The following is an 18,920-nucleotide window of genomic DNA, read 5'->3' as shown; positions in this document are numbered from 1 at the left end:
CATCGTACTAGGGAGACAAAGGCGGCCGGGCGTGGTGCTAGCCACCCACCCCCTCGTGTGCCGTTCTGACCTTCATAGGTGCTGGCTTACAGCACTTGCCCCAACAGTCTGTTAAGACTGTAGAGGGGATTTTGTCTTTGTGTGTGTGTATAGTAGTGGTGGTGGTGTTTGTGTGTGTGTAGGTTGACAGTGACTGCGGGCAGCACTTGCAGGGCGCGACTTGACAGCTTTACAAATGCGGGACCGTGTCGTGTCACCACCATCATCATCATCGGCGCGCGTCTCTGTTTGCGCCCAACGCAACCCTCGCTTGCTCCCTCTCTCTCTCTCCCCCACCGTTCACGAGCCGTCCGCTTCTTCCCGTGAGTCTACCCCCACCCACCACCTCCTCCTCCTCTCTCTCTATTCTCGTAGAGGTCCCCGCGTGTTCCATCACCGCGCTGTCTTCGACTCTTTCATCGCCCCACGCCGCTGATTCCCGCGATGATTGCTGTGATCAATGCGGCCCCTCTGAGCAGATCCAGAGACTCCTCGCATAGAGATCCATAGACTCGAATATAGAGATACATAGACTCACATTTAGAGATCCATAGACTCGAATATAGAGATACATAGACTCACATTTAGAGATACATAGACTCGCATAGAGATCCATAGACTTTCATAGAGATCCATAGACTCGCACAGAGATCCTGACGGAGACAATCGCAGAGTCACGCACAAAACTGGTCACACGGGGTACCCGGTTAGCTCACGGCCAGATCAACGATGATCGTCAGAGTTGGTGGCAGAGTTGGAGGCTGCGTGCGGAGGAGGCCTTCATCCAGCAGTGGATTGACCATGGCTGATGGTAATGCTGCTGGAGGAGGCCTGGATAGGCCTTGATCCAGCAGTGGATTGACCATGGCTGATGGTAATGCTGCTGGAGGTGGCTTGGTTAGGCCTTGATCCAGCAGTGGATTGACCATGGCTGATGGTGATGCTGCTGGAGGAGGCCTGGATAGGCCTTGATCCAGCAGTGGATTGACCATGGCTGATGGTGATGCTGCTGGAGGTGGCTTGGTTAGGCCTTGATCCAGCAGTGGATTGACCATGGCTGATGATGCTTATGATGAGTCCATAACATGATTGCATTGACGCCCAATAGCTGAGCCTTGTTGGTAGACCCAAGCCAGTGGTGGAAATGGCACGTTACTGTGACAGGGGCCAGTCTATTCATACGATACGCACTGTTGACCACCCACGGCCCGGTTCCTATTTTGTCAGCCCGAGTTGAACCTTAGGTCGGGATTTGAACTCGCTACGTAAGAACACAATTCCCATGGTGCAGAGACCTCGGCGGGTTTATGATTCCTCGCGTTCAGTGTTAACGCCCGACGCTCAGTCAGTGTCAACAACGAGGTCGACGAGGGGGGAGACAATTGTTTCTAAAATATGTAACCAGCGATATGTTTCGTTTGCCTTGCATTCATATTGTTAGTATTGTTGTTGTTATTATCTGGTTCACAATTAAACTCGGCTCGTGCTCTCGGCATCTCGCCACGGGACGGAAGAATCCATTCGGAACTCTTGCAGTGCAACAACAACACCACCACGTTGCTGCGAAAGAAGTCCACGGAAGCAGATATGACCGAACTACTCGCGAGACCCCTAACAGTGACCTCTCGTCCACCACTAGGTGGCAGCACTGTCCAACTTGCTCTGCTCACACTCGGGAACGTTCAAACGCACATTTTAAAGTCAAATTCCAGAGCCAGAATTGTTTCGAAATTAAGAGTAAAATCTACTTTAACACGGAACTCATCTCGACTAATGCTTGATTTAAATATTGTTTTAGTATCTGATCGCCACGTACGCCTGCCCCCTCTGTAGCTACACATGTAACACTGCTCCGTTTGCTCATCCAACCCAAACCAGGAGCAAAACAACTCGATGCACTCGCCAACAGCCAGAGCCGGCCCAGCCACTAAGCGACCCTTGCAATTGCAAAGGGCCCCGTGGCCAGCAGAGGGCCCCCTAGAGTTACTGCTAGCTAGTGGGTGAAAAAAATCATACATCAAAGGGGCCTCCAACCAAATTTTGCTTAGGGCCCCCAAAGGTCTAGGGCCGGTTCTGCCAACAGCCACTAACCATCCAACAAAGACGACCACTGCATCACTCGCTTAGCAGATGGGCTTCCGTGGCCGTCTGGAACGCTCTTCCTACACTAGGAAGCCACTAGAGCGATGCACTTTTGAATCTAATTTGAAAACTCATTTATTTATAACTGATTTTTGTGTTTAGTTTGTTGTCCTTCCCCCGAAAACTATGATTAGCACGGTTGGCTACGTACGGCGCGAAAGAAGTTCAACAAACGTACACTGGCTGCCTTACAAGACGCACAGCAGCATCAGGATGTTTATTTATACTGGAGAAATCTGATGAGCTACGGAGTTCTATTTCACAGATGTCCAGTCAGGGCGGGTCAGCAAGTTACATGAGCAAAAAAAAAAGTAGCATAAAGGGTACGAGAGTAAGACAAAGGTTAAACACGTCAAGAGTAAATAAATGAAGATATAAAATGGATGTACACGTCGCACTAGTGCGGTAATACCACGGTTAACATCGGGGATGCGTTCCTGAAAGGTGCGACGACGAATATCGAAACGACGTCGATCAAAGCGATTTCACAGGGTAAGTGGTGGTGGTGGTGGAGGCGAAGGCTGAGACGCGCCTGATACGAGAAAGGAGCGACGATGATGCTGTCAGCGACGTAAGTGTGGGATTGAGTCGACGCACATCTCATCTGGGTAGTGGCGTCAATGATAAAGCGACGACGCGTTTGAGAAACGACGTAAAATGGGGAGACGCAGTTCGGGTTACCACTGTTTATACAATTCAGACGCTGTCTTTCCGACAGACAGCTGTTCTTCACCTGAGGACGGCTGCTTGCGTTGTGGCCGAAACGTCGTGAGAATTGTATTATTTTATTATGTTTTAATATTTATTATTTTATTATCTCCCTTCTACGTGACTTTACCGAAAGAACCAAGAAGATGGTGTAGATTTGTCAACATCAAAGGTGAGTTTGGTCAAAGCAGCAAACCAACAACAATAATCCAGGAAAATAATGTCGATTACATTGCACTTCATAATCAAATCATCGATTTCGGTGGATAGTTTCAAAGATAGTTTCCAATCGCAGTTGCAAATGTGTCTGTATGTGGAACATCATCTTCTAAAGGCAGTGTTCTTGAGCGTGCTGAGCTTATTATTATTATCATCTTGAACTTGCAGTCCGCAACGTCCCGTGGACGTGACCTTTCGTCCGTGCCCTCCCTCGAGCCAGCCAGCCAGCCAGCAAAACTTTCTTCTTCTCACCCAGTACGATTGGGTAGCGAAAGCGGCAGCCAGCGTCACCAAAATACCGAGGCTCACTCTTCAGGGGGATGGTCGCACATCGCGAGCCGGCACAAAGAGGCTTAAATAGACGAATAGTTTCGTGTTGTTTGTGTTCCCCCATGTTTTTTTTTTCCATAATGCTCGTAAATAATAGCAAAAGGACATCGCTCGGCAGGCGGTGGCTGTCCGTTTCTAACTTTAGCCACAGACCCCGTGGTCTCACTGGCCAGGCAAGGCGATGGCTGGGGCACGTCATTGAGTTAAAGGGCACGTAAGGGGAGGGAGACACGTGACACCGACCTGTGATATCAATCAGCCCCCCCCCAGCCCCCAAGCCCCCCCAACATTCATACTGCTGCTGCTAATGCGGCTCTTACACCGCGCAAAGGGGTTCATTACATGATTGAAACTGTTTAAGTGTGCTCGGGACAGGTCACGTCGTCACGGCGAGGCAGGTGAAGAATAACGAGACCACGGAATGGAAACATTGATAAAGACGTGTGTACTCACAAAGATCAAAGATCCCCCGTGTAGCCTTAACATACTGTAGGGGCAAGTGCTGTTAGCGAGCACCTATGAAGGCCGGAACGGTACACGAGGGGGTGGGTGGCCAGCACCACGCCCGACCGCATTTGTCTCCCTCGTGGCGATGTTTTACACACCGCACCAGGCACTCATTTCAGGCTGAGTCGACCTAGGGGAGGCACAGGACCGGTTCAGATAATCGTCACTGGTATTGGCCGTGAGCGGGAATCGAACCTGGGTCGCCAGGTTCATAGCGCAGCGCTAACTGCTACACCACCGCTCCCACACACACGTGTACACACACACACACGTGGTTTCATACACGTGTGTGTGTGTGTACACACGTGCCACTCACGGGCGACAAGAACATCAGCCGTCATTTACCACTCAATAGCGGTGACGTCACCACAGTGCTCGTGCCATGCTAGGTGCACTTTGAGGTGCAACGCTTGAAGTGTCACATGAGGAGGACACGGAACAGACCCAGGTGCCACGGGCCGACTAACTGAGACGGCTGGCAGATGCACCAACTGTGCTCCCCACTGCGCCAACTCTCCGCGCTTTCATCCGCCCGTTGCTCCATCTCGTTGTTGTGAGCTGAGCTCCTCTGCCCTCCGTTGTTCACTGGAGTACGACTGCCTCCAACTCCCCAGCAGCGTCCGTCACGAACCTAGCGCTCGCGGGGCAGACCCCAGGTGTGATGGGTTGACTGACTGAGATGCATCGTAGGTGGACCGCCTGAGCGACCCACTGCGCCAGCCGGCTGCGTTTTATCCGCCCGGCGCTCCGCTCGTTGTTGCGAGCGCCGTTTCATCTGAACCCTCCGCTGACACAAACTTACCGTACACGCGCATCCCAATAAACACGCTCTTGTGCCGTGCAGTACAATTGCACACTCCGTGTGCCTCGCCGCGTTAACGGACGAAGTGGGAGACGAGGGGGGGGGGCGGGTTGCGAGGGGAGGGGATGGAGGGGGAAAGAGCTGGGAGGGCGAGATGACATTTGACTCGCGGTGGCTGTCAATGATGAGGTTAGAGATGTGCAGGACGAGGGAGCTGGAGGTGAGAAACGGCGGGGCAGTGGGGAGGGAGGGGGTCTCAGGGGAGGAAGAGGAGGAGCAGAGTTTTAGGGCATGGCCCACGTGTTTACGTAAATCGGCGACCACCTATTTATGCCCTTCGAGGCTTTCTCGCACGGCTGAAACACAGACGCGCGCGAGAGAGAGAGGCACACACGCGCACGCAGGAAGCGTAGAGGTCGTTATTATTATTATTTTTATTTTTTCGACTGCGATTTGGTGGAGTCGAGTGTCAAGTCGAGTTGACGTGCCGCTCACAAATCAGGTACCCGCGCGCTCGCGTGCACAACACGAATTCGTAATCGTCAGGCGCGTTCGGCGTGTCGCGGTGAAATGTGTCCGTACCTTCAACGGAACAACAACAACAAAATGCAATTGGTAAACTGGCGAAGAAGCGCCGGCGTTGGGTCGCGAGGACGAGAGAGTTGTTTCGCACGGGCTGAAGACAAAGACGAAACCCAGAGAACGCGACCAGGGCTGCGTTACATCGTCATCGTGATAGGCGCTCTAAGCCACCTCGTGGAATTGATTTGGTTTTATACAAATCAAACATTATCGGAGAACATGTTTTATTTGCATTCTCGAACGATGTTTCAAACTTGCGTGCGACGGCCGCCGAGGTGTGGAGCCGCAAGGGGGTAAGAAAGAGCCCAGCGGTCTTTGTCGGGCGGGGAATCATTTTAACGTGCGCATTTTCACGCGTGCATTGTGACGTGCGCAGTGTCACGTGCGCATTGTCACGTGCGCAGCGTCACGCGTGCCTTGTCACGTGCGCAGCGTCACGCGCGCATTGTCACGCGTGCCTTGTCACGTGCGCATTGTCACGCGTGCCTTGTCACGTGCGCATTGTCACGCGCGCAGCGTCACGCGTGCCTTGTCACGTGCGCAGCGTCACGCGCGCATTGTCACGCGCGCAGCGTCACGCGGACAGTGTCACGTGTGCATTGTCACGCGCGCCCGCCTGACAGGTGTGATGGGTGATGCGTGTGATGGATAGTTTGATCACTGCACATCCATGTGGAGCGTCGCGCAAGTCGCAGTGGCAATTCGAGGGATGAGTCGATGGCATTATTTCGCACCGTTTCGACTGCCCCCTCTGAACTGGTTGTCTCGTTGACACCGTCTTAATTTGAAGCTTTCGTGACTGCAGGCATCCATACTCTTTGGTTCTTTCGGTAAAGTCACGTCCATCATCAGGTGATGATGGACGCTTGTGTTGCGCCCGAAACGCCGCGATTTGTTTTATTTTATGCCTACGTGACTTTACCGAAATAACCAAAGAGTTTGACACTGTCTTGTTTTCATTTAAAGCTTCTTTCGTGACTGCAGGGATTCATATTCTTGGTTCTTTCGGTAAAGTCACGTAGAGGGGAAACAATGAAATAATAAAAATATAAAACAATAAAATCCTCTCGACGTTTCGACTGCAACACAAGCAATCATCATCAGGTGTTTATTGTTTCCCTTCTACGTGACTTTACCGAAAGAACCAAGAATACTGTCTCGTTTGTATTGTCTGTCTCGTTCGCATTGTCCGTCTCGTTTGTATTGCTTCCTCTGCCCTCTTCTCGTTCGTCCCGTGAGCCGTAAGGACATTGTCGGCGCAACAATTTACAACAATCGGGAATCAACGATTCGTATCACCGATTCTTAAGCGCACAAGGCGGTTCGTGTGTCACGCGCCGAAATCGTCACCAACATCAGCCATGATCTATCCACCGCTGGATGACTACCTCCAGCCGTCGCCATCTCTCATCACGCGGTGCTACGATCCATCGCGCTGCTCCATGCAAACCCATTTCATTGCTCCATCTCCGCTCTTTATGGCGTCTTCACTTCGTTGCGTGCCGCTCCATTGCCAGTCTCCTCCTTCGGTAAAACACTAAAAAAAAACGGATATCTCCGGCGTTTCGGTCATCATCAGCGGTGGTGCAGCGGTTAGCGCCACGCTGCGCTACGAACCCGGCGCGCCGAGTTCGATTCCCGCTCAGGGCCAACACGAGTGACGATTATCTGAACCGGTCCCGGGTCTCCGTTAAGTCGACTCAGCCTCAAATGAGTGCCTGGTGTGGTGTGAGACAAAGGCGGCCGGCCGTGGTGCTGACCAAAACAACCCCCGTCGCGCGCCGTGCCGACCTTCATAGGTGCTACTCGCTAACGGCACTTGCCCCAACAGTCTGTTTAGGCTATACCGGGGATCTTTGTCTTTGTGGACTGTACGCGTACTTGTTTTGCGTGTTGTAGGTGTGTGCGTGTGCGTGTGTCTCAGTGGGGAATTGGGGGGCTCCCTAAACGAACGCAGATATATGATTTACGACCTCGATTATCTCAACCCATCACGGGACCTCCCCTTTGCCAGTACCAAAATATGACAATAGGTTTTCCCCTTTTTTCTGTCAACAAAACAGTTGTGTTGAGATGTTAAAACACCGAACTGAAACCTTTCACGAGGAATCATGTCTGCAGTAACCACACTGATTGGTCCACACCAGAGACAGCCTGCATGCTGACCACAGGCACTGTGCTTAATGCAGACATGATTCCTTGTAAATGGTTTCAGTTCGGTGTTCTAACATCTCAACACTTGTTCTGTTGCCAGAAAAAAGGGGAAAACCTATTCTCATATCTCAACCCGTTTGAGTCCGAACGTTGCATCTCGTGCCGCGTACAATCAATCACACACCTGGGGTCACCCTCGCAAAACGTGGTGGGTACTCGAAAACATCGTGGTACCGGTGTTGCATCGCGCCGTGAGATCGCTCCCATTCGCGACTTCTCGTGCAGAGAGCATCAGCGGCGCGTCGGAGAATGGTCCGCAGAAGCAGATGTCGCAGAACCAAATCCGAGATCTCGTCAAGTGACGTCTGATCCACACGAGGGAGCGGATTTTCTCATGCGCCCTGCCAGAGAGCAAGAGACCGAGAAATGTTCATCGCGTGACAGTCAAACAACTCGGAGTAAAACTTCTGCCGAATCAAGTACAGCAGGAACAAAAACTGATGTGACATAATGGGTACATGTCAGTGGTCATTTGTGACTGAGCTAAGAACATCAGCTTTTGACAGCCGAGCAAAGAACCTAGTTTCATCACGGACAGGCTAAAACCTGGAATTTGAACTCGGGTCTCACGGTTGCCCACTCAGTGTCTCTGACCTCACCTTCATGAACATCGTGTTCATCATATTGATCGTGTTCATATGACACGCGGCAGTCGTACCTGTACGGACACCTGTGGAGAATGTGGTTTATTCATGGTCAATTCCAACTTAGTCGCCGCTTAATTGGGTATTTCAAGACGCAGTGTAAAATAATCGCAGATGAGCTATTGAAAAATGTGTGCAAATGATGTGAAAAGTAGCCTGCTGTTACATTCGGGGTAATTGTAAATGGACACCTCCGATTAGCGCGGTTGGTTACGTACGGTGCGAAATAAGTTCAACATACATACAAGAATCGGAGGTGGTGGTGATGGCTTTTGGTAGTGGTGGTGTAGTGATAGTGGTGGTGGTATTAGTAATAATTATGGATAGTAAAAATGATGGATTATTCGTGCAAATTCGTACAGTTAGAAGCTATCCCAAAGACGCAATGACTTACAGACATAGCCGGCAAGTAGTTTCACGTTTTTCAAATTGGGCAAATCTGGACCATGACGCCAGCACATAATGGCTTATTCGTCGTCTTACACAACAGCAGGGGATCGTTAATGCCCATTGTAAAGCACACGGCAAGGATGTTTGCAGTTCCAATACACCCGCAACATTAACCATGGCGGCCTCCTCGATTCGAACCATAAACCTCTAGAGAAAGCGACAGACACGCGACCGCTGGGCCCTGTCAACCACCCCAAATGGTGTTGGCGGCTGGTGGGTAGTCCTTGGTGGCTGGTAGTAGTTAATTGTGGTATTGATGATGGTGATGATGGTGATGATGTTGGTGGTGCTGGGTGGTCGATAGTCTGTGTGGTTGCGGTAGTGCTGGTGGGTGATGGTGGTGGGGGGGGGGTTGATGGTGGAATGTGGGGGTTGGTGCTGGGGTGGTAGTTCACGGTCTCGTGGTGGCAGTGGAGAAAACGTGACTCCCCCCCCCCCCAGCTCAATGAAAAATGTCAAACGTGTGGCGAGGAAGCACGTGCATTTGTTATTCGTTACACGTGACACCGGGCAGCCAGCGCGTGGGGGAGTTAGCACAGGAAACGGCAGCCGTAATTGAAACCGATTGTTTATCCTTCCGAGTTACCGAAACGGAACTGCGTGGCTTCTCATCTCCAAGACACTGGACCGCAACTAAAACCTGGGGTCAGGACAGCACGTGCCAGGTGCAGCCACCACCCCCTCCGCCGCATTGTGACCTCGGTGACGAGCAGTCCATCATCTGCACGTCACATCGCACTCCACAGTGCGGGTCTCTGTGCGCGCCCATGGGTCTCTGTGCGCGTGTGTGCGCGTCTGAACGCGAGCCGTTTGCGAGGCTAACCGTGACTGCGGCGATGCGCAATCCGCGACTCGCATCGCGTTGCGTCTTAAGGGTACGCATGGGGCCTGCATGCGGAGTATCTGCGGGTCTCCGGTGTGAGTCTGTGAGCCTCGCTGTGAGTCCGTAGGGAAGCCACTCATTGTGACTGTGATGAAATGAAAATCCGCGACGGCGCAACCGTCGATCACTGCCACCACGCGCGCTTCTGCAGGGAGCGGGGATCCATTTGGCGACCCCAGCCGCTATCGAATGACCTCTCCAGAATCATCGTGCGACGTCTGTGTGTGACAGCGACAAAAACCGGTCCGATGCTTTTCGAATTCCTTCCGAACATAAATAATGACTTAGAACGGCGACACTCTGGGTATGAGGGAGAGAGATGCACGTGTTCCTTCCAAGTTGGCGCATCCATCGTCGTCATTGACAGCCGCTGAACGGACACGATCCGATGCCGTCGCCATTCCTCGTAGTCACGCGATGTCACGATCCGCCTCGCTCCTGCACGCGAGCCAATCTCATCTCTCCATCCTCACGGCGGTTGTATTCTTGGACGCGTTTCCTCTCATTTGGCTACCATTCTGTCACTGATCTCATCCATTGGCCCACGCTCGTTCCTTCGAAGCCCACATTTCGCGCCTCCGATTAGCACGCTTCGCTACATATGGTGCAAAATAAGTTTAGCATGCATACGGTACATACTTGTTTCTTTCTCTACAGTCCACCGGGTGTCTCTAACTGGTGTTCGTTCTCTCATTCACTATGCTCCTCGTTCTGTATCTCAGTGTAATTCCCAGCATGCATCTCAGCATGATTCTTTGCACACTTTTTAAAGTATTTTTCCCCATTTTGTCACGTTTCGCGATTATAAATCTCATCGTCGGCACTGTTCCCTGATTGAAAACTTTACTCTTTTGGCACCCTGTTTGTTGCTTTTCTTTATCAAATTTAGCTGCACGATAAAACTCGCCCCCTTATATTGTCATTTGAAGTTGGTTAACCCCTTGCACTCTCATAAACTGAACTTTAATCATCACTGCTCTAAGGTGCATCCATCGATGGCAGTGTCCTGCAACCAGACATGTATCAACTCACCATCCAACTCGTTTTTGTCTCGTTTTTACCATCTCGTTTTTATTGTTTCTTGTTTTTTTCTGTCTTGTTTGCATATAATGTGTATCATTCTCACGGTGGATATAATTTAACTACCTTGCCTGGTATACGTTCGATGCCGACCCTGACGGCTGTATATGTGGAGTTTACATGTTCTCCCCGTGGTCGCATGGATTTTCCTCCGGGTCCTCCAGTTTTTCCCTCCAACATTTAGAATGAACATACGTTTAGAGTATTTGGCTGCTATACATTTTCACGCGGTTGATTTATCATTTGTGGTCAGGTCGCTTCTAAAAAAAGAGCTATTTAGCTCAGCGGGCTTGACCTGCTAAAATAAACAATAGTTTTCGTTTATATATCTCGTAAATGATTTACTCTCACACACACACGCAGAATTCAGTGCACGCATTGTTACTAAAATAATTTATGTTAAGTGTTATATTGATGCCTCATTACACACCCGCCTGCAATCTTGCGATGGGTGATGATATTAAAATGAACGCGTAGGTTTTAGGGCTTTGTGCTGCGTGTGTACAGCTCCCCGGTGAGTGCTGAGGTTGTGCCACGTGTTTTTCTATTCCCCAAGAAGCTCCCAGAACAAGGATGGGAAAAATCAGACATCATGCGGAACGACGCGCGATAATTAAAATGTTAAAACAATGGAGAGTTAATTTCCAAACAAACTTTAGGGCGACCCTCATTCCACGATCCCATGGCGGGTTACAGTCTCTTCTGATTGAACCGTCGCTGTTGGCTTCCCAACTAAAAAAAGCGGTTCTCATTTTACCCACCCTGGATTGATGATGGACCGAGTTGACCGCTAGCCAGGATTTTTAATGTTCGTGGTGTAAACAATAGCATGGGAATGCGCACACGCAGGCTTGTTATGACACCACGACACTACGCAACGCACTATTTTTTTTTTGATCACGTGGCCTTCAATGATGCAACGACGCTGCTTGGCAGGAGCTGTGGCACCACCTTTGGCACCGTGTCACCGCCGCCTCGCACGCACGACGGCGGCTGTGTACTCACGCTTGTAACACTACTCTGGGGTTCTCTCGAGTTTAAAAGTGTCATATGTTCTGCGCGTGCGTTGAACTTCTTTTGCACCGCACGCAGCCGAGACGCGCAAGTCGGAGGTGCGGGGAAAAGGACAGCAAACGAAACGCAAAAAGCAATTCGAAAGAAATTAAGTTTTAAATTTAGATTGAAAAGTGCAAAGCTCCAGTGGCTTACGAAAATCCGATGGAAGAGCGTTCCAGACGGCCGCAGAAGCGCATGTGAAGGTGCACAGATGCGATGGCGGTCTTTGTTCGATGGTTAGAATGAGTTTACAATCTAAAAAATATTTTTTAATCTGAAATAACAAACTTACAAACATCTCTCAATCCATCAATGCTGCAATACCACGACGATGCTGATGAAGGTGACTGCCAGATGTATATTTTCAATCGATAAATCGTAACGTGATGATGATATTTTGAATATTGGATTTCAACCTTCTGTCAATCACTCCGCTTAAAAACATTTTTGGTTCTCTATTTCTCTCTGTCTCAAAAAAGCGCCGCACAAAATAGACTCCTTTAAAAAGTTTTTTAAAAACAACTTCGTTTCACTCACGGTCGATTAGTACGTCAATGATGGGGCGCCTGCTCCCACATCAACGCTTAATTGATTCCTTCCGTAACTCGTTCACACGGAGCAGGCGATTCGAGAGTTTGGGGACCGCGGCGTTTTTGACCTACGCACAAATATATATATAAATAATAAGGCGTTCATACAAAATGCTAATTTATTTAAAGCAGCGATTTAATTAATTGATTGATGCCGATTTTGATACAGGCATGCATTGTCACCCGATCTGAGCACGTGTGCAAAATGTGGAATTGATTGGACAACGGGAAGGGGACGAAATTTTGATTACAAGATTTGACCACGACAAACTGAGGAGTCAAGTTAAGTAAAACCGTTGAATAAAAAAACCCAACACCGCTTCAACTTGTATACGAACAACGCTCGTTTTATTGCCAGAAAGAGTACAACCTCTTATTCGATTTCGATACTGGCAAGGGAGGTCTCCCCGTGATGTGGCTGCTCACCCCTTCCTGCAGCAGGCCGACGGACATCTTGAAAAACGTCTACAGTAACAAGCAGCGCGATGGCCGCAGCGTTTGGTTTGAATTGTTTCGCGCGGGGTGGTGGTGGGGGGGGGTAACAAGAAAAACACGTGTCGCCTGGACCGTGGTGGCACACAATGCTACCAAAATAACCCGCGGTGAGAGACAGAACTGCGGGGATGGGTGACGTGGTGGGAGGGGGCAAGGGAGCGTGGCTGGGGAGGAGGGGAAAGGGGGGGAAAGATGGGGTGGAGGGGGTGGTGGGGGGTGTGGGTGGTGTGGAGGGTGGTGTGGAGGGTGGTGGGGGGTGTGGGGGGTGGTGGGGGGTGGTGTGGGGGTAGTAGGGGGTGGTGGGGGTGGTGGGAGTGGTGGGGGGTAGTGGGGGACGTGGGGGTTTGGGGGGTGGTGGGGGTGGTGGGTGGTGGTGGGGGATGGTGGGGGATGGTGGGGGGTGTGGGGGGTGGTAGGGGTGGTAGGGGTGGTGGGGGGTGTGGGGGTAGTAGGGGGTGGTGGGGGTGGTGGGAGTGGTGGGGGGTGGTGGGGGGCGTGGGGGTTTGGGGGGTGGCATGGGGTGGTGGGGGGTGGTGGGGGGGGTGTGCTCCGCATTGGCACCGAGGGGCTTGTTTCAGAGACAATAAATTGCGGGTGAATCACCGCGACACGCGGCACCAAAATTGGTGCTGAGGCTGCGGTGCCACAAAGGGCGCCGCCAGCGCCGCCGTCGCCGAACGAGGACGTTGACAAGCGGCCAGTCGGAGAAAGAAACCCTCCATCCCGCCCCCCGCCCCGCTGATTAACGCCAAAACCCTCTGCCCCGAACCACCACCACCAACACTACCCTCAACAAACTATCCAAGCAGCCTCGAGTCGTGGGCGATCGATCCACCTGCCTCTCGTCAACTCTCACCCGAATCAAGTTTGACAACCCGTAGGCGCGTGCCGCTGGACAAATGCGAGAAATTTCTGAAAGCGACCGAGGGACCATCCGCTCGCACGGTCAGCCGTTGGGTGAAGTTTGCGATGGTTGGGGGGGGGGGGCACGGGTGAGAGGGGCTATCCCCCCCCCCCCAACGGCGCAAATAAGATTTTAAAAAGTAAATAAATTAATGAATTATATCTTTTTGGTTCTTTCGGTAAAGTGACGTGGAATGGAAATAATAAAATAATAAAAATAAAACATAATAAAATAAAAATAAAACATAATAATATTTTATTCTATTATTATATTATTATTTTTATTATTATATATATTTTTATGTTTTCTTTTTATTATTTTTTTCCATTCTACGTGACTTTAGTGAAAGAACCAAGAAGATGAATCCCTGCAGTCACGAAAGCTTTAAATCGAAATTTAATTAATTATATTTACCCGCGATTCCTAATGCGAGGGACAAAGCGAACCTCTGCCCCCTGGCCCACCTCCCCCCCCCCCCAAATATAGATACTGTAAGTCAAACTCCGCCTGTGACTGTTCGCCTTCCCACGGACTTGTCCCTGAGTCAGAACCGTGACCAACTGGCCAAGCGCGCACCCGCCCAGACCCACGCGAGCCAACTCGTCTCGAGTACGATCCTTCGCTCTGGCTCTAACTTAAACCCCTCATCATCCGTCCATTTCTGCCAGGCAATTCTTGAACGATGAGGCAGTGGCGGGGGGGGGCTGAACACATTTCCGCCACGGGTTCTCGCTCTTCGGCCGGTCTCGACCGCCTTTTCGTTTCGGTCTCAATCCTCGCCTCTTCTCCGGATCTGATGTACCCCACAGCCGCGTCCATCGAACTCCGGGGTCTTCTGTCCGCGTTCGCTTCCCCGCTCCTGTGTCGCAGCCCTTCAAGTGAATCCCCCCCCCACCCCCCCTCCGGTCTCATTCCCAGCGAGCGGTTGTCGTCCTCCGCTCCCTGAACCGCGTTCATCCTCGTTGCCACTTTCTCAGTCTCTGCATTCTCGCGAGCCGTTGGCCGCGGCTTCTACCCCATAACCAGCCAGCACAAACTGGCCGGGCGTTAGCACGAGCCCTAGAATAAATAAATAAATAGCCCCACGTTTATTCTTGAATTCCTTACAGCACTGCGCGCCGTGGCTCCGATTCAGGTAAAGTGGCGTGAGGGATGCCTCAGATTTCCGCTGATTAATTCCTCGCAGTCTCGACGGGAGAGCCGCTCCGGCGGACAGCTCAGCGGTAGGCAGCCGCTGCTTCATGAATCATTCCCTCTGCTTTGCAGTTATTCGAATTCACTTAAGTAATCACCTGCTCGTGTTACGCGCAATCAGCAAAACCCCGGGCTCTCTGACCTCAGCACGCGTTCCACGTGTAGCCCTGCCCTAACCTCTGACCTCAGCACGCGTTCCACGTGTAGCCCTGCCCTAACCTCTGACCGCGCTAGACAACTTGAAGCCCGACCCTAACGCCAACGAACCTAGCCGATCAGATGGTCGCCAGATCTCTCGCTCTCGCCGAAAGCTCGCTCGACACTAATTTCTCAACAATCTAGCAAACTCGCCTCGATTCCTCCTACACGTAACCCTAAGCACACAAGCCAACCTGACGCTAGCCCTACCTCTAGCTGTAACCCGACTCGACTTCGACCCATAGCACCGACTAAACCCACGCTCCAATTCCACTCCGAACCATAACCGCCAATCCCAACCACGCTAGCCAGCCAAATAACACGTAACGTAATTTTCATGCCAAAGCCCTTGATCCAGGAAAAGCCTCACGAAGCACCAATGCTCCTGTTAAGGAGGGGTGTGCAACATTTTGATGATTGGTCAATTCTATGAATGCAGTTTTATTGGCACGTGGCAGGAAACTGGAGTAGCTGTAGAATACAAAAAAAAACCCATCCATAAGAGGTGATAACACGAATCTCTAGCACTAGCCCCTACAGCTCATCATTACCAAAATAGACAAAGCATATTCGAGCCCTACTGATAATCCTAACTGCACTAGCCAAGCAGATTTCTCGCTCTAACCCGATCACTCACTCGAAAATCTGCGCTCCAAAACCGGCAAACCGAGTTCCATTCCCGCTCACGGCAACACCAGTGACAATTATCCGAACCGAATAAGTACCTGGTGCGGTGTGTAAACATCGGCACTAGGGAGACAAAGGTGGTCGGGCGTGGTGTTGGCCACTTCACCCCCTTAGCTGCCGTGTCGGCCTTCATAGGTCCTCACTAACAGCACTTGTCCCAACCGTCTGTTGAAGGCGATATGAGGGATCTATGTCTTTGTATTTACGTATGCAAAGCAGAATCCATGTTAGGCATTACAATACAGTACACAATGTGAGTGTTGTATGTACTGCATGTATGTTGAACTTCTTTCGCGCGGTACATAGCCAACCGTACGAATCGGAGGTACGGGAATGTTGAGGCAGGCAAACGTGATCTTGACATTTCCCGATGTTCTTGGTAATACGTTCTTGACATTTCTATTTGAACAACACAGCTCTTCCTAGCAAAACAGAAGTTCTGGTCTCAACAGGCTCTACGCTGTAATGCTGATCACTTTGACACTGATAAAGATGGTTGTGATCACTATGGCTGTTATTATGCTACCGATGGTTGTGGTCATCCACACTGATGGTGATGGTTGTGATCATTATGCCAGTGATGATGATGATGGCTGTGTTAATATTGACATTTGATGGTTGTGATTATTTGAACGTTTGATGACCATTCTACGGCTATGACAGCAATTACAATTGTGACATCGCATTGATCGCGACGACAACGACGACGACGACTGGTGTGCGTGCGTGTCTCTCTGTGTGCGTGCCTCGCCGAGGCAGCAGCAGCAGCCATGCTTCGGAAGCCGCCCGTCATCATCTCGGACGTTCAGCCGAGCAAGGATGGCGTCTCAAATAAAAGCCTCGCACCTCCAAAAGGTGTAGTGCCCCATTCCCAACCCCCCCACCCACCCACCCACCCTCGCCTTGTCCCACGCCGATTGTGTACGTGCTTCAAAATGTATTATTGCGCTCGTGACCCATGCATCAGATATGTATTTCTCAATGAACTCGTGGGATGCTGCCGTGCGGTGATGAGTAGCACAGCGACGTTTCGCCCGGCACCAGTTCCATTCAATCCCCCCTGGCGTGGTGGCAGTGGGAGGAACACCAATTTTCTGAGAATCTCCCCCACGCCTCTGTCCTTGGCGGCATTAAAGAGTTCGTCGATCGGCTGACTTCGGTGCGTAAAAAGTGCAACTCGGGTGTAAAAGAGTTGACTGACGGGGGCAAGAGTGTGGGCTGGGGGGAGGGGCTACCACTCGCTGCATCCGAGGCGTCGTCCGGCCACGCTCGTGAGAGGGGTTCCACATTCCCCTCTTGCGAGAGGTCTTCTCACGAGAACTCCCTTGGAGCTGGGAGGCCCTTCCGCCAGCAGCGGCTGCGACAGGGAGTAATTTCCAGGGCTGCAACGCTGCACCTTTAATACCCCTTCCATGTCGCTTCGAGCCGCATGCGGTTCTCAAAAGTGCCCGGTCCCCGGCACCGTCACCGAGGTGGTTCCAGGTGGTACCGTGGGGCCGCGACGCAAATGAAAAAATGATGACGATGTTTATTCTTGTTTTGGACATTAATTCATATTTTACTGATGATATTTAACTTTAAAAAAAAATTAAGTGCGGTAAACTACCCTAACCCTAAGTTCTAAATGTCCCCCTTCCCCCTAAAAAAAAAACCTTATAGCTGCATAAAAAAAAAATCCGGTAATATGAATAATTTAGTATTGCTGGGATTTAGAGAGAGAAGTGAATGTGTTTGTATCACCAGGGGCGGGTGGGTGGGTTGGGGGCCGCGGGGGCGCTATGCGGTCCACGGCAATTTTGACATCGGCTGAGCGGTTCGGGCGGACCCAAACAAAGTTTGAGAAACACTGGGCATCGATGCCGGCGACTCGGGGAAGCGTGGTGAGAGATTATCTCTCGTGGGGGGGTGACTCAGTTCCCGACATCTGCCACTCGCTGCTCTGCAAGCTCCGTGCCTCTTTGCGGCAAGCCCCGAATTATTTCGACCCAGGCGCGCGCCCTCGGGATTAATTTAGCCGGCGGGGGAGAGAGAGAGATGTGGTGGCGAGAGTTTTATTGCGCCAGCGATGGGTTTAGAGCCGCGGCGATGAACCGTGAACAATTTGGCCGAGGTGCCCCTCATCCGCCACTCGGCTATTTTTGGCAAGAAATATTACCCCACGGCAACCCGTGATTGCCGACGGCGACGATGACGACGACGGCGATGATGACGATGGTGGTGGTGATGATGAAGCGTGGAGGGCCGACTAACTCGAGAGGGACGGGTGCCACGAGCGACGGCGTGGAACGATACTGGGACAGGGAGCAGTCGTGACGACTCACGTGGTAGTGGCGGCGGTGTAGCGGTTAGCGCGCTGCGCTACGAATCCCGGCGAGCCGAGTTCGATTCCCGCTCACAGCAAACACCAATGTCGATTATCTGAACCGGTCCTGGGCCTCCCCTAGGTCGACTCAGCCTCAAATGATCGTCTGGTGCAGTGGTGTGTAAAAATCGCCACTAGGGAGACAAAGGCGATCGGGCGTGGTGTTGGCCACACACCCCCTCGTGTACCGTTTCGGCCTTCATAGGTCCTCGCTAACAGCACCTGCCCCTACAGTCTGTTAAGGTTACACGGGGGATCGTTGTCTTGTGTTTTGGTGGCGGCGGCGGCAGGGTTAATGGGGGCTTCATTGCACCAATGAGGGTTCAAAAGAGAGAGTAGGCGAAGGGATGGATGAAAGAGGCCCACACGGCGACGAGCGATGCTGGGGACAGGGGTTGAGTGTTCTGGAAGGAACCGGGAGCTAAATCGCACGCGGTGTGTGACAATGGATTCACGGGGGCTTCATTGCATCGGTGACAGTGGCGTAGTGACGACATTATCAGCTCAGGGGGTGCGGAGATCGGTCAGGTGGGACCCCAATATTTGATTTTTCCCCCACGGTCGCACCTAGGCAATTAAATATCGCGGCTCTCCTTGCTTGATGACATCATTACGCTCACGGACTCGAACATTTAACGCTCTAGGGGCACTCCGTCTTCGCAACATGCAGCTGCTACAGCTCCGTAGTGCCCCACTTGCAATATTACATCACCGCTTGAATTAAATTTAAATACACCGTGGAACGTAAATGAAAGCATTTTCATGAAAATTAATTTACGCCGCATTTTAAACGTTTGATTTTGTTCTTCGACACGGTTGTTGTTGACAACAGAT

At 51.4% G+C, this 18,920-nt stretch overlaps 1 protein-coding gene across 1 annotated transcript in view; it reads left to right on the top strand.

The window, feature by feature from the left end:
- The first annotated feature begins 5,172 nt into the window (after positions 1–5,172).
- The window catches only part of LOC144932207 (immunoglobulin-like and fibronectin type III domain-containing protein 1), a 62,729-nt gene continuing 48,981 nt past the window's right edge, over positions 5,173–18,920 (top strand). The window contains exons 1-2 of the mRNA XM_078856155.1: positions 5,173–5,249; positions 16,484–16,579. Of these exons, the coding sequence (XP_078712281.1) occupies positions 16,495–16,579 (85 nt within the window). The 5' untranslated portion in view covers positions 5,173–5,249; positions 16,484–16,494. The remainder of the gene's footprint in view (positions 5,250–16,483; positions 16,580–18,920) is intronic.

The sequence above is a fragment of the Lampetra fluviatilis genome, chromosome 5, assembly GCF_964198595.1.
Source record: "Lampetra fluviatilis chromosome 5, kcLamFluv1.1, whole genome shotgun sequence".
Lineage (NCBI taxonomy): Eukaryota > Metazoa > Chordata > Hyperoartia > Petromyzontiformes > Petromyzontidae > Lampetra > Lampetra fluviatilis.
The sequence above is the reverse complement of the archived record's forward strand: the minus strand, read 5'-3'. Positions and strand labels throughout refer to the sequence as shown.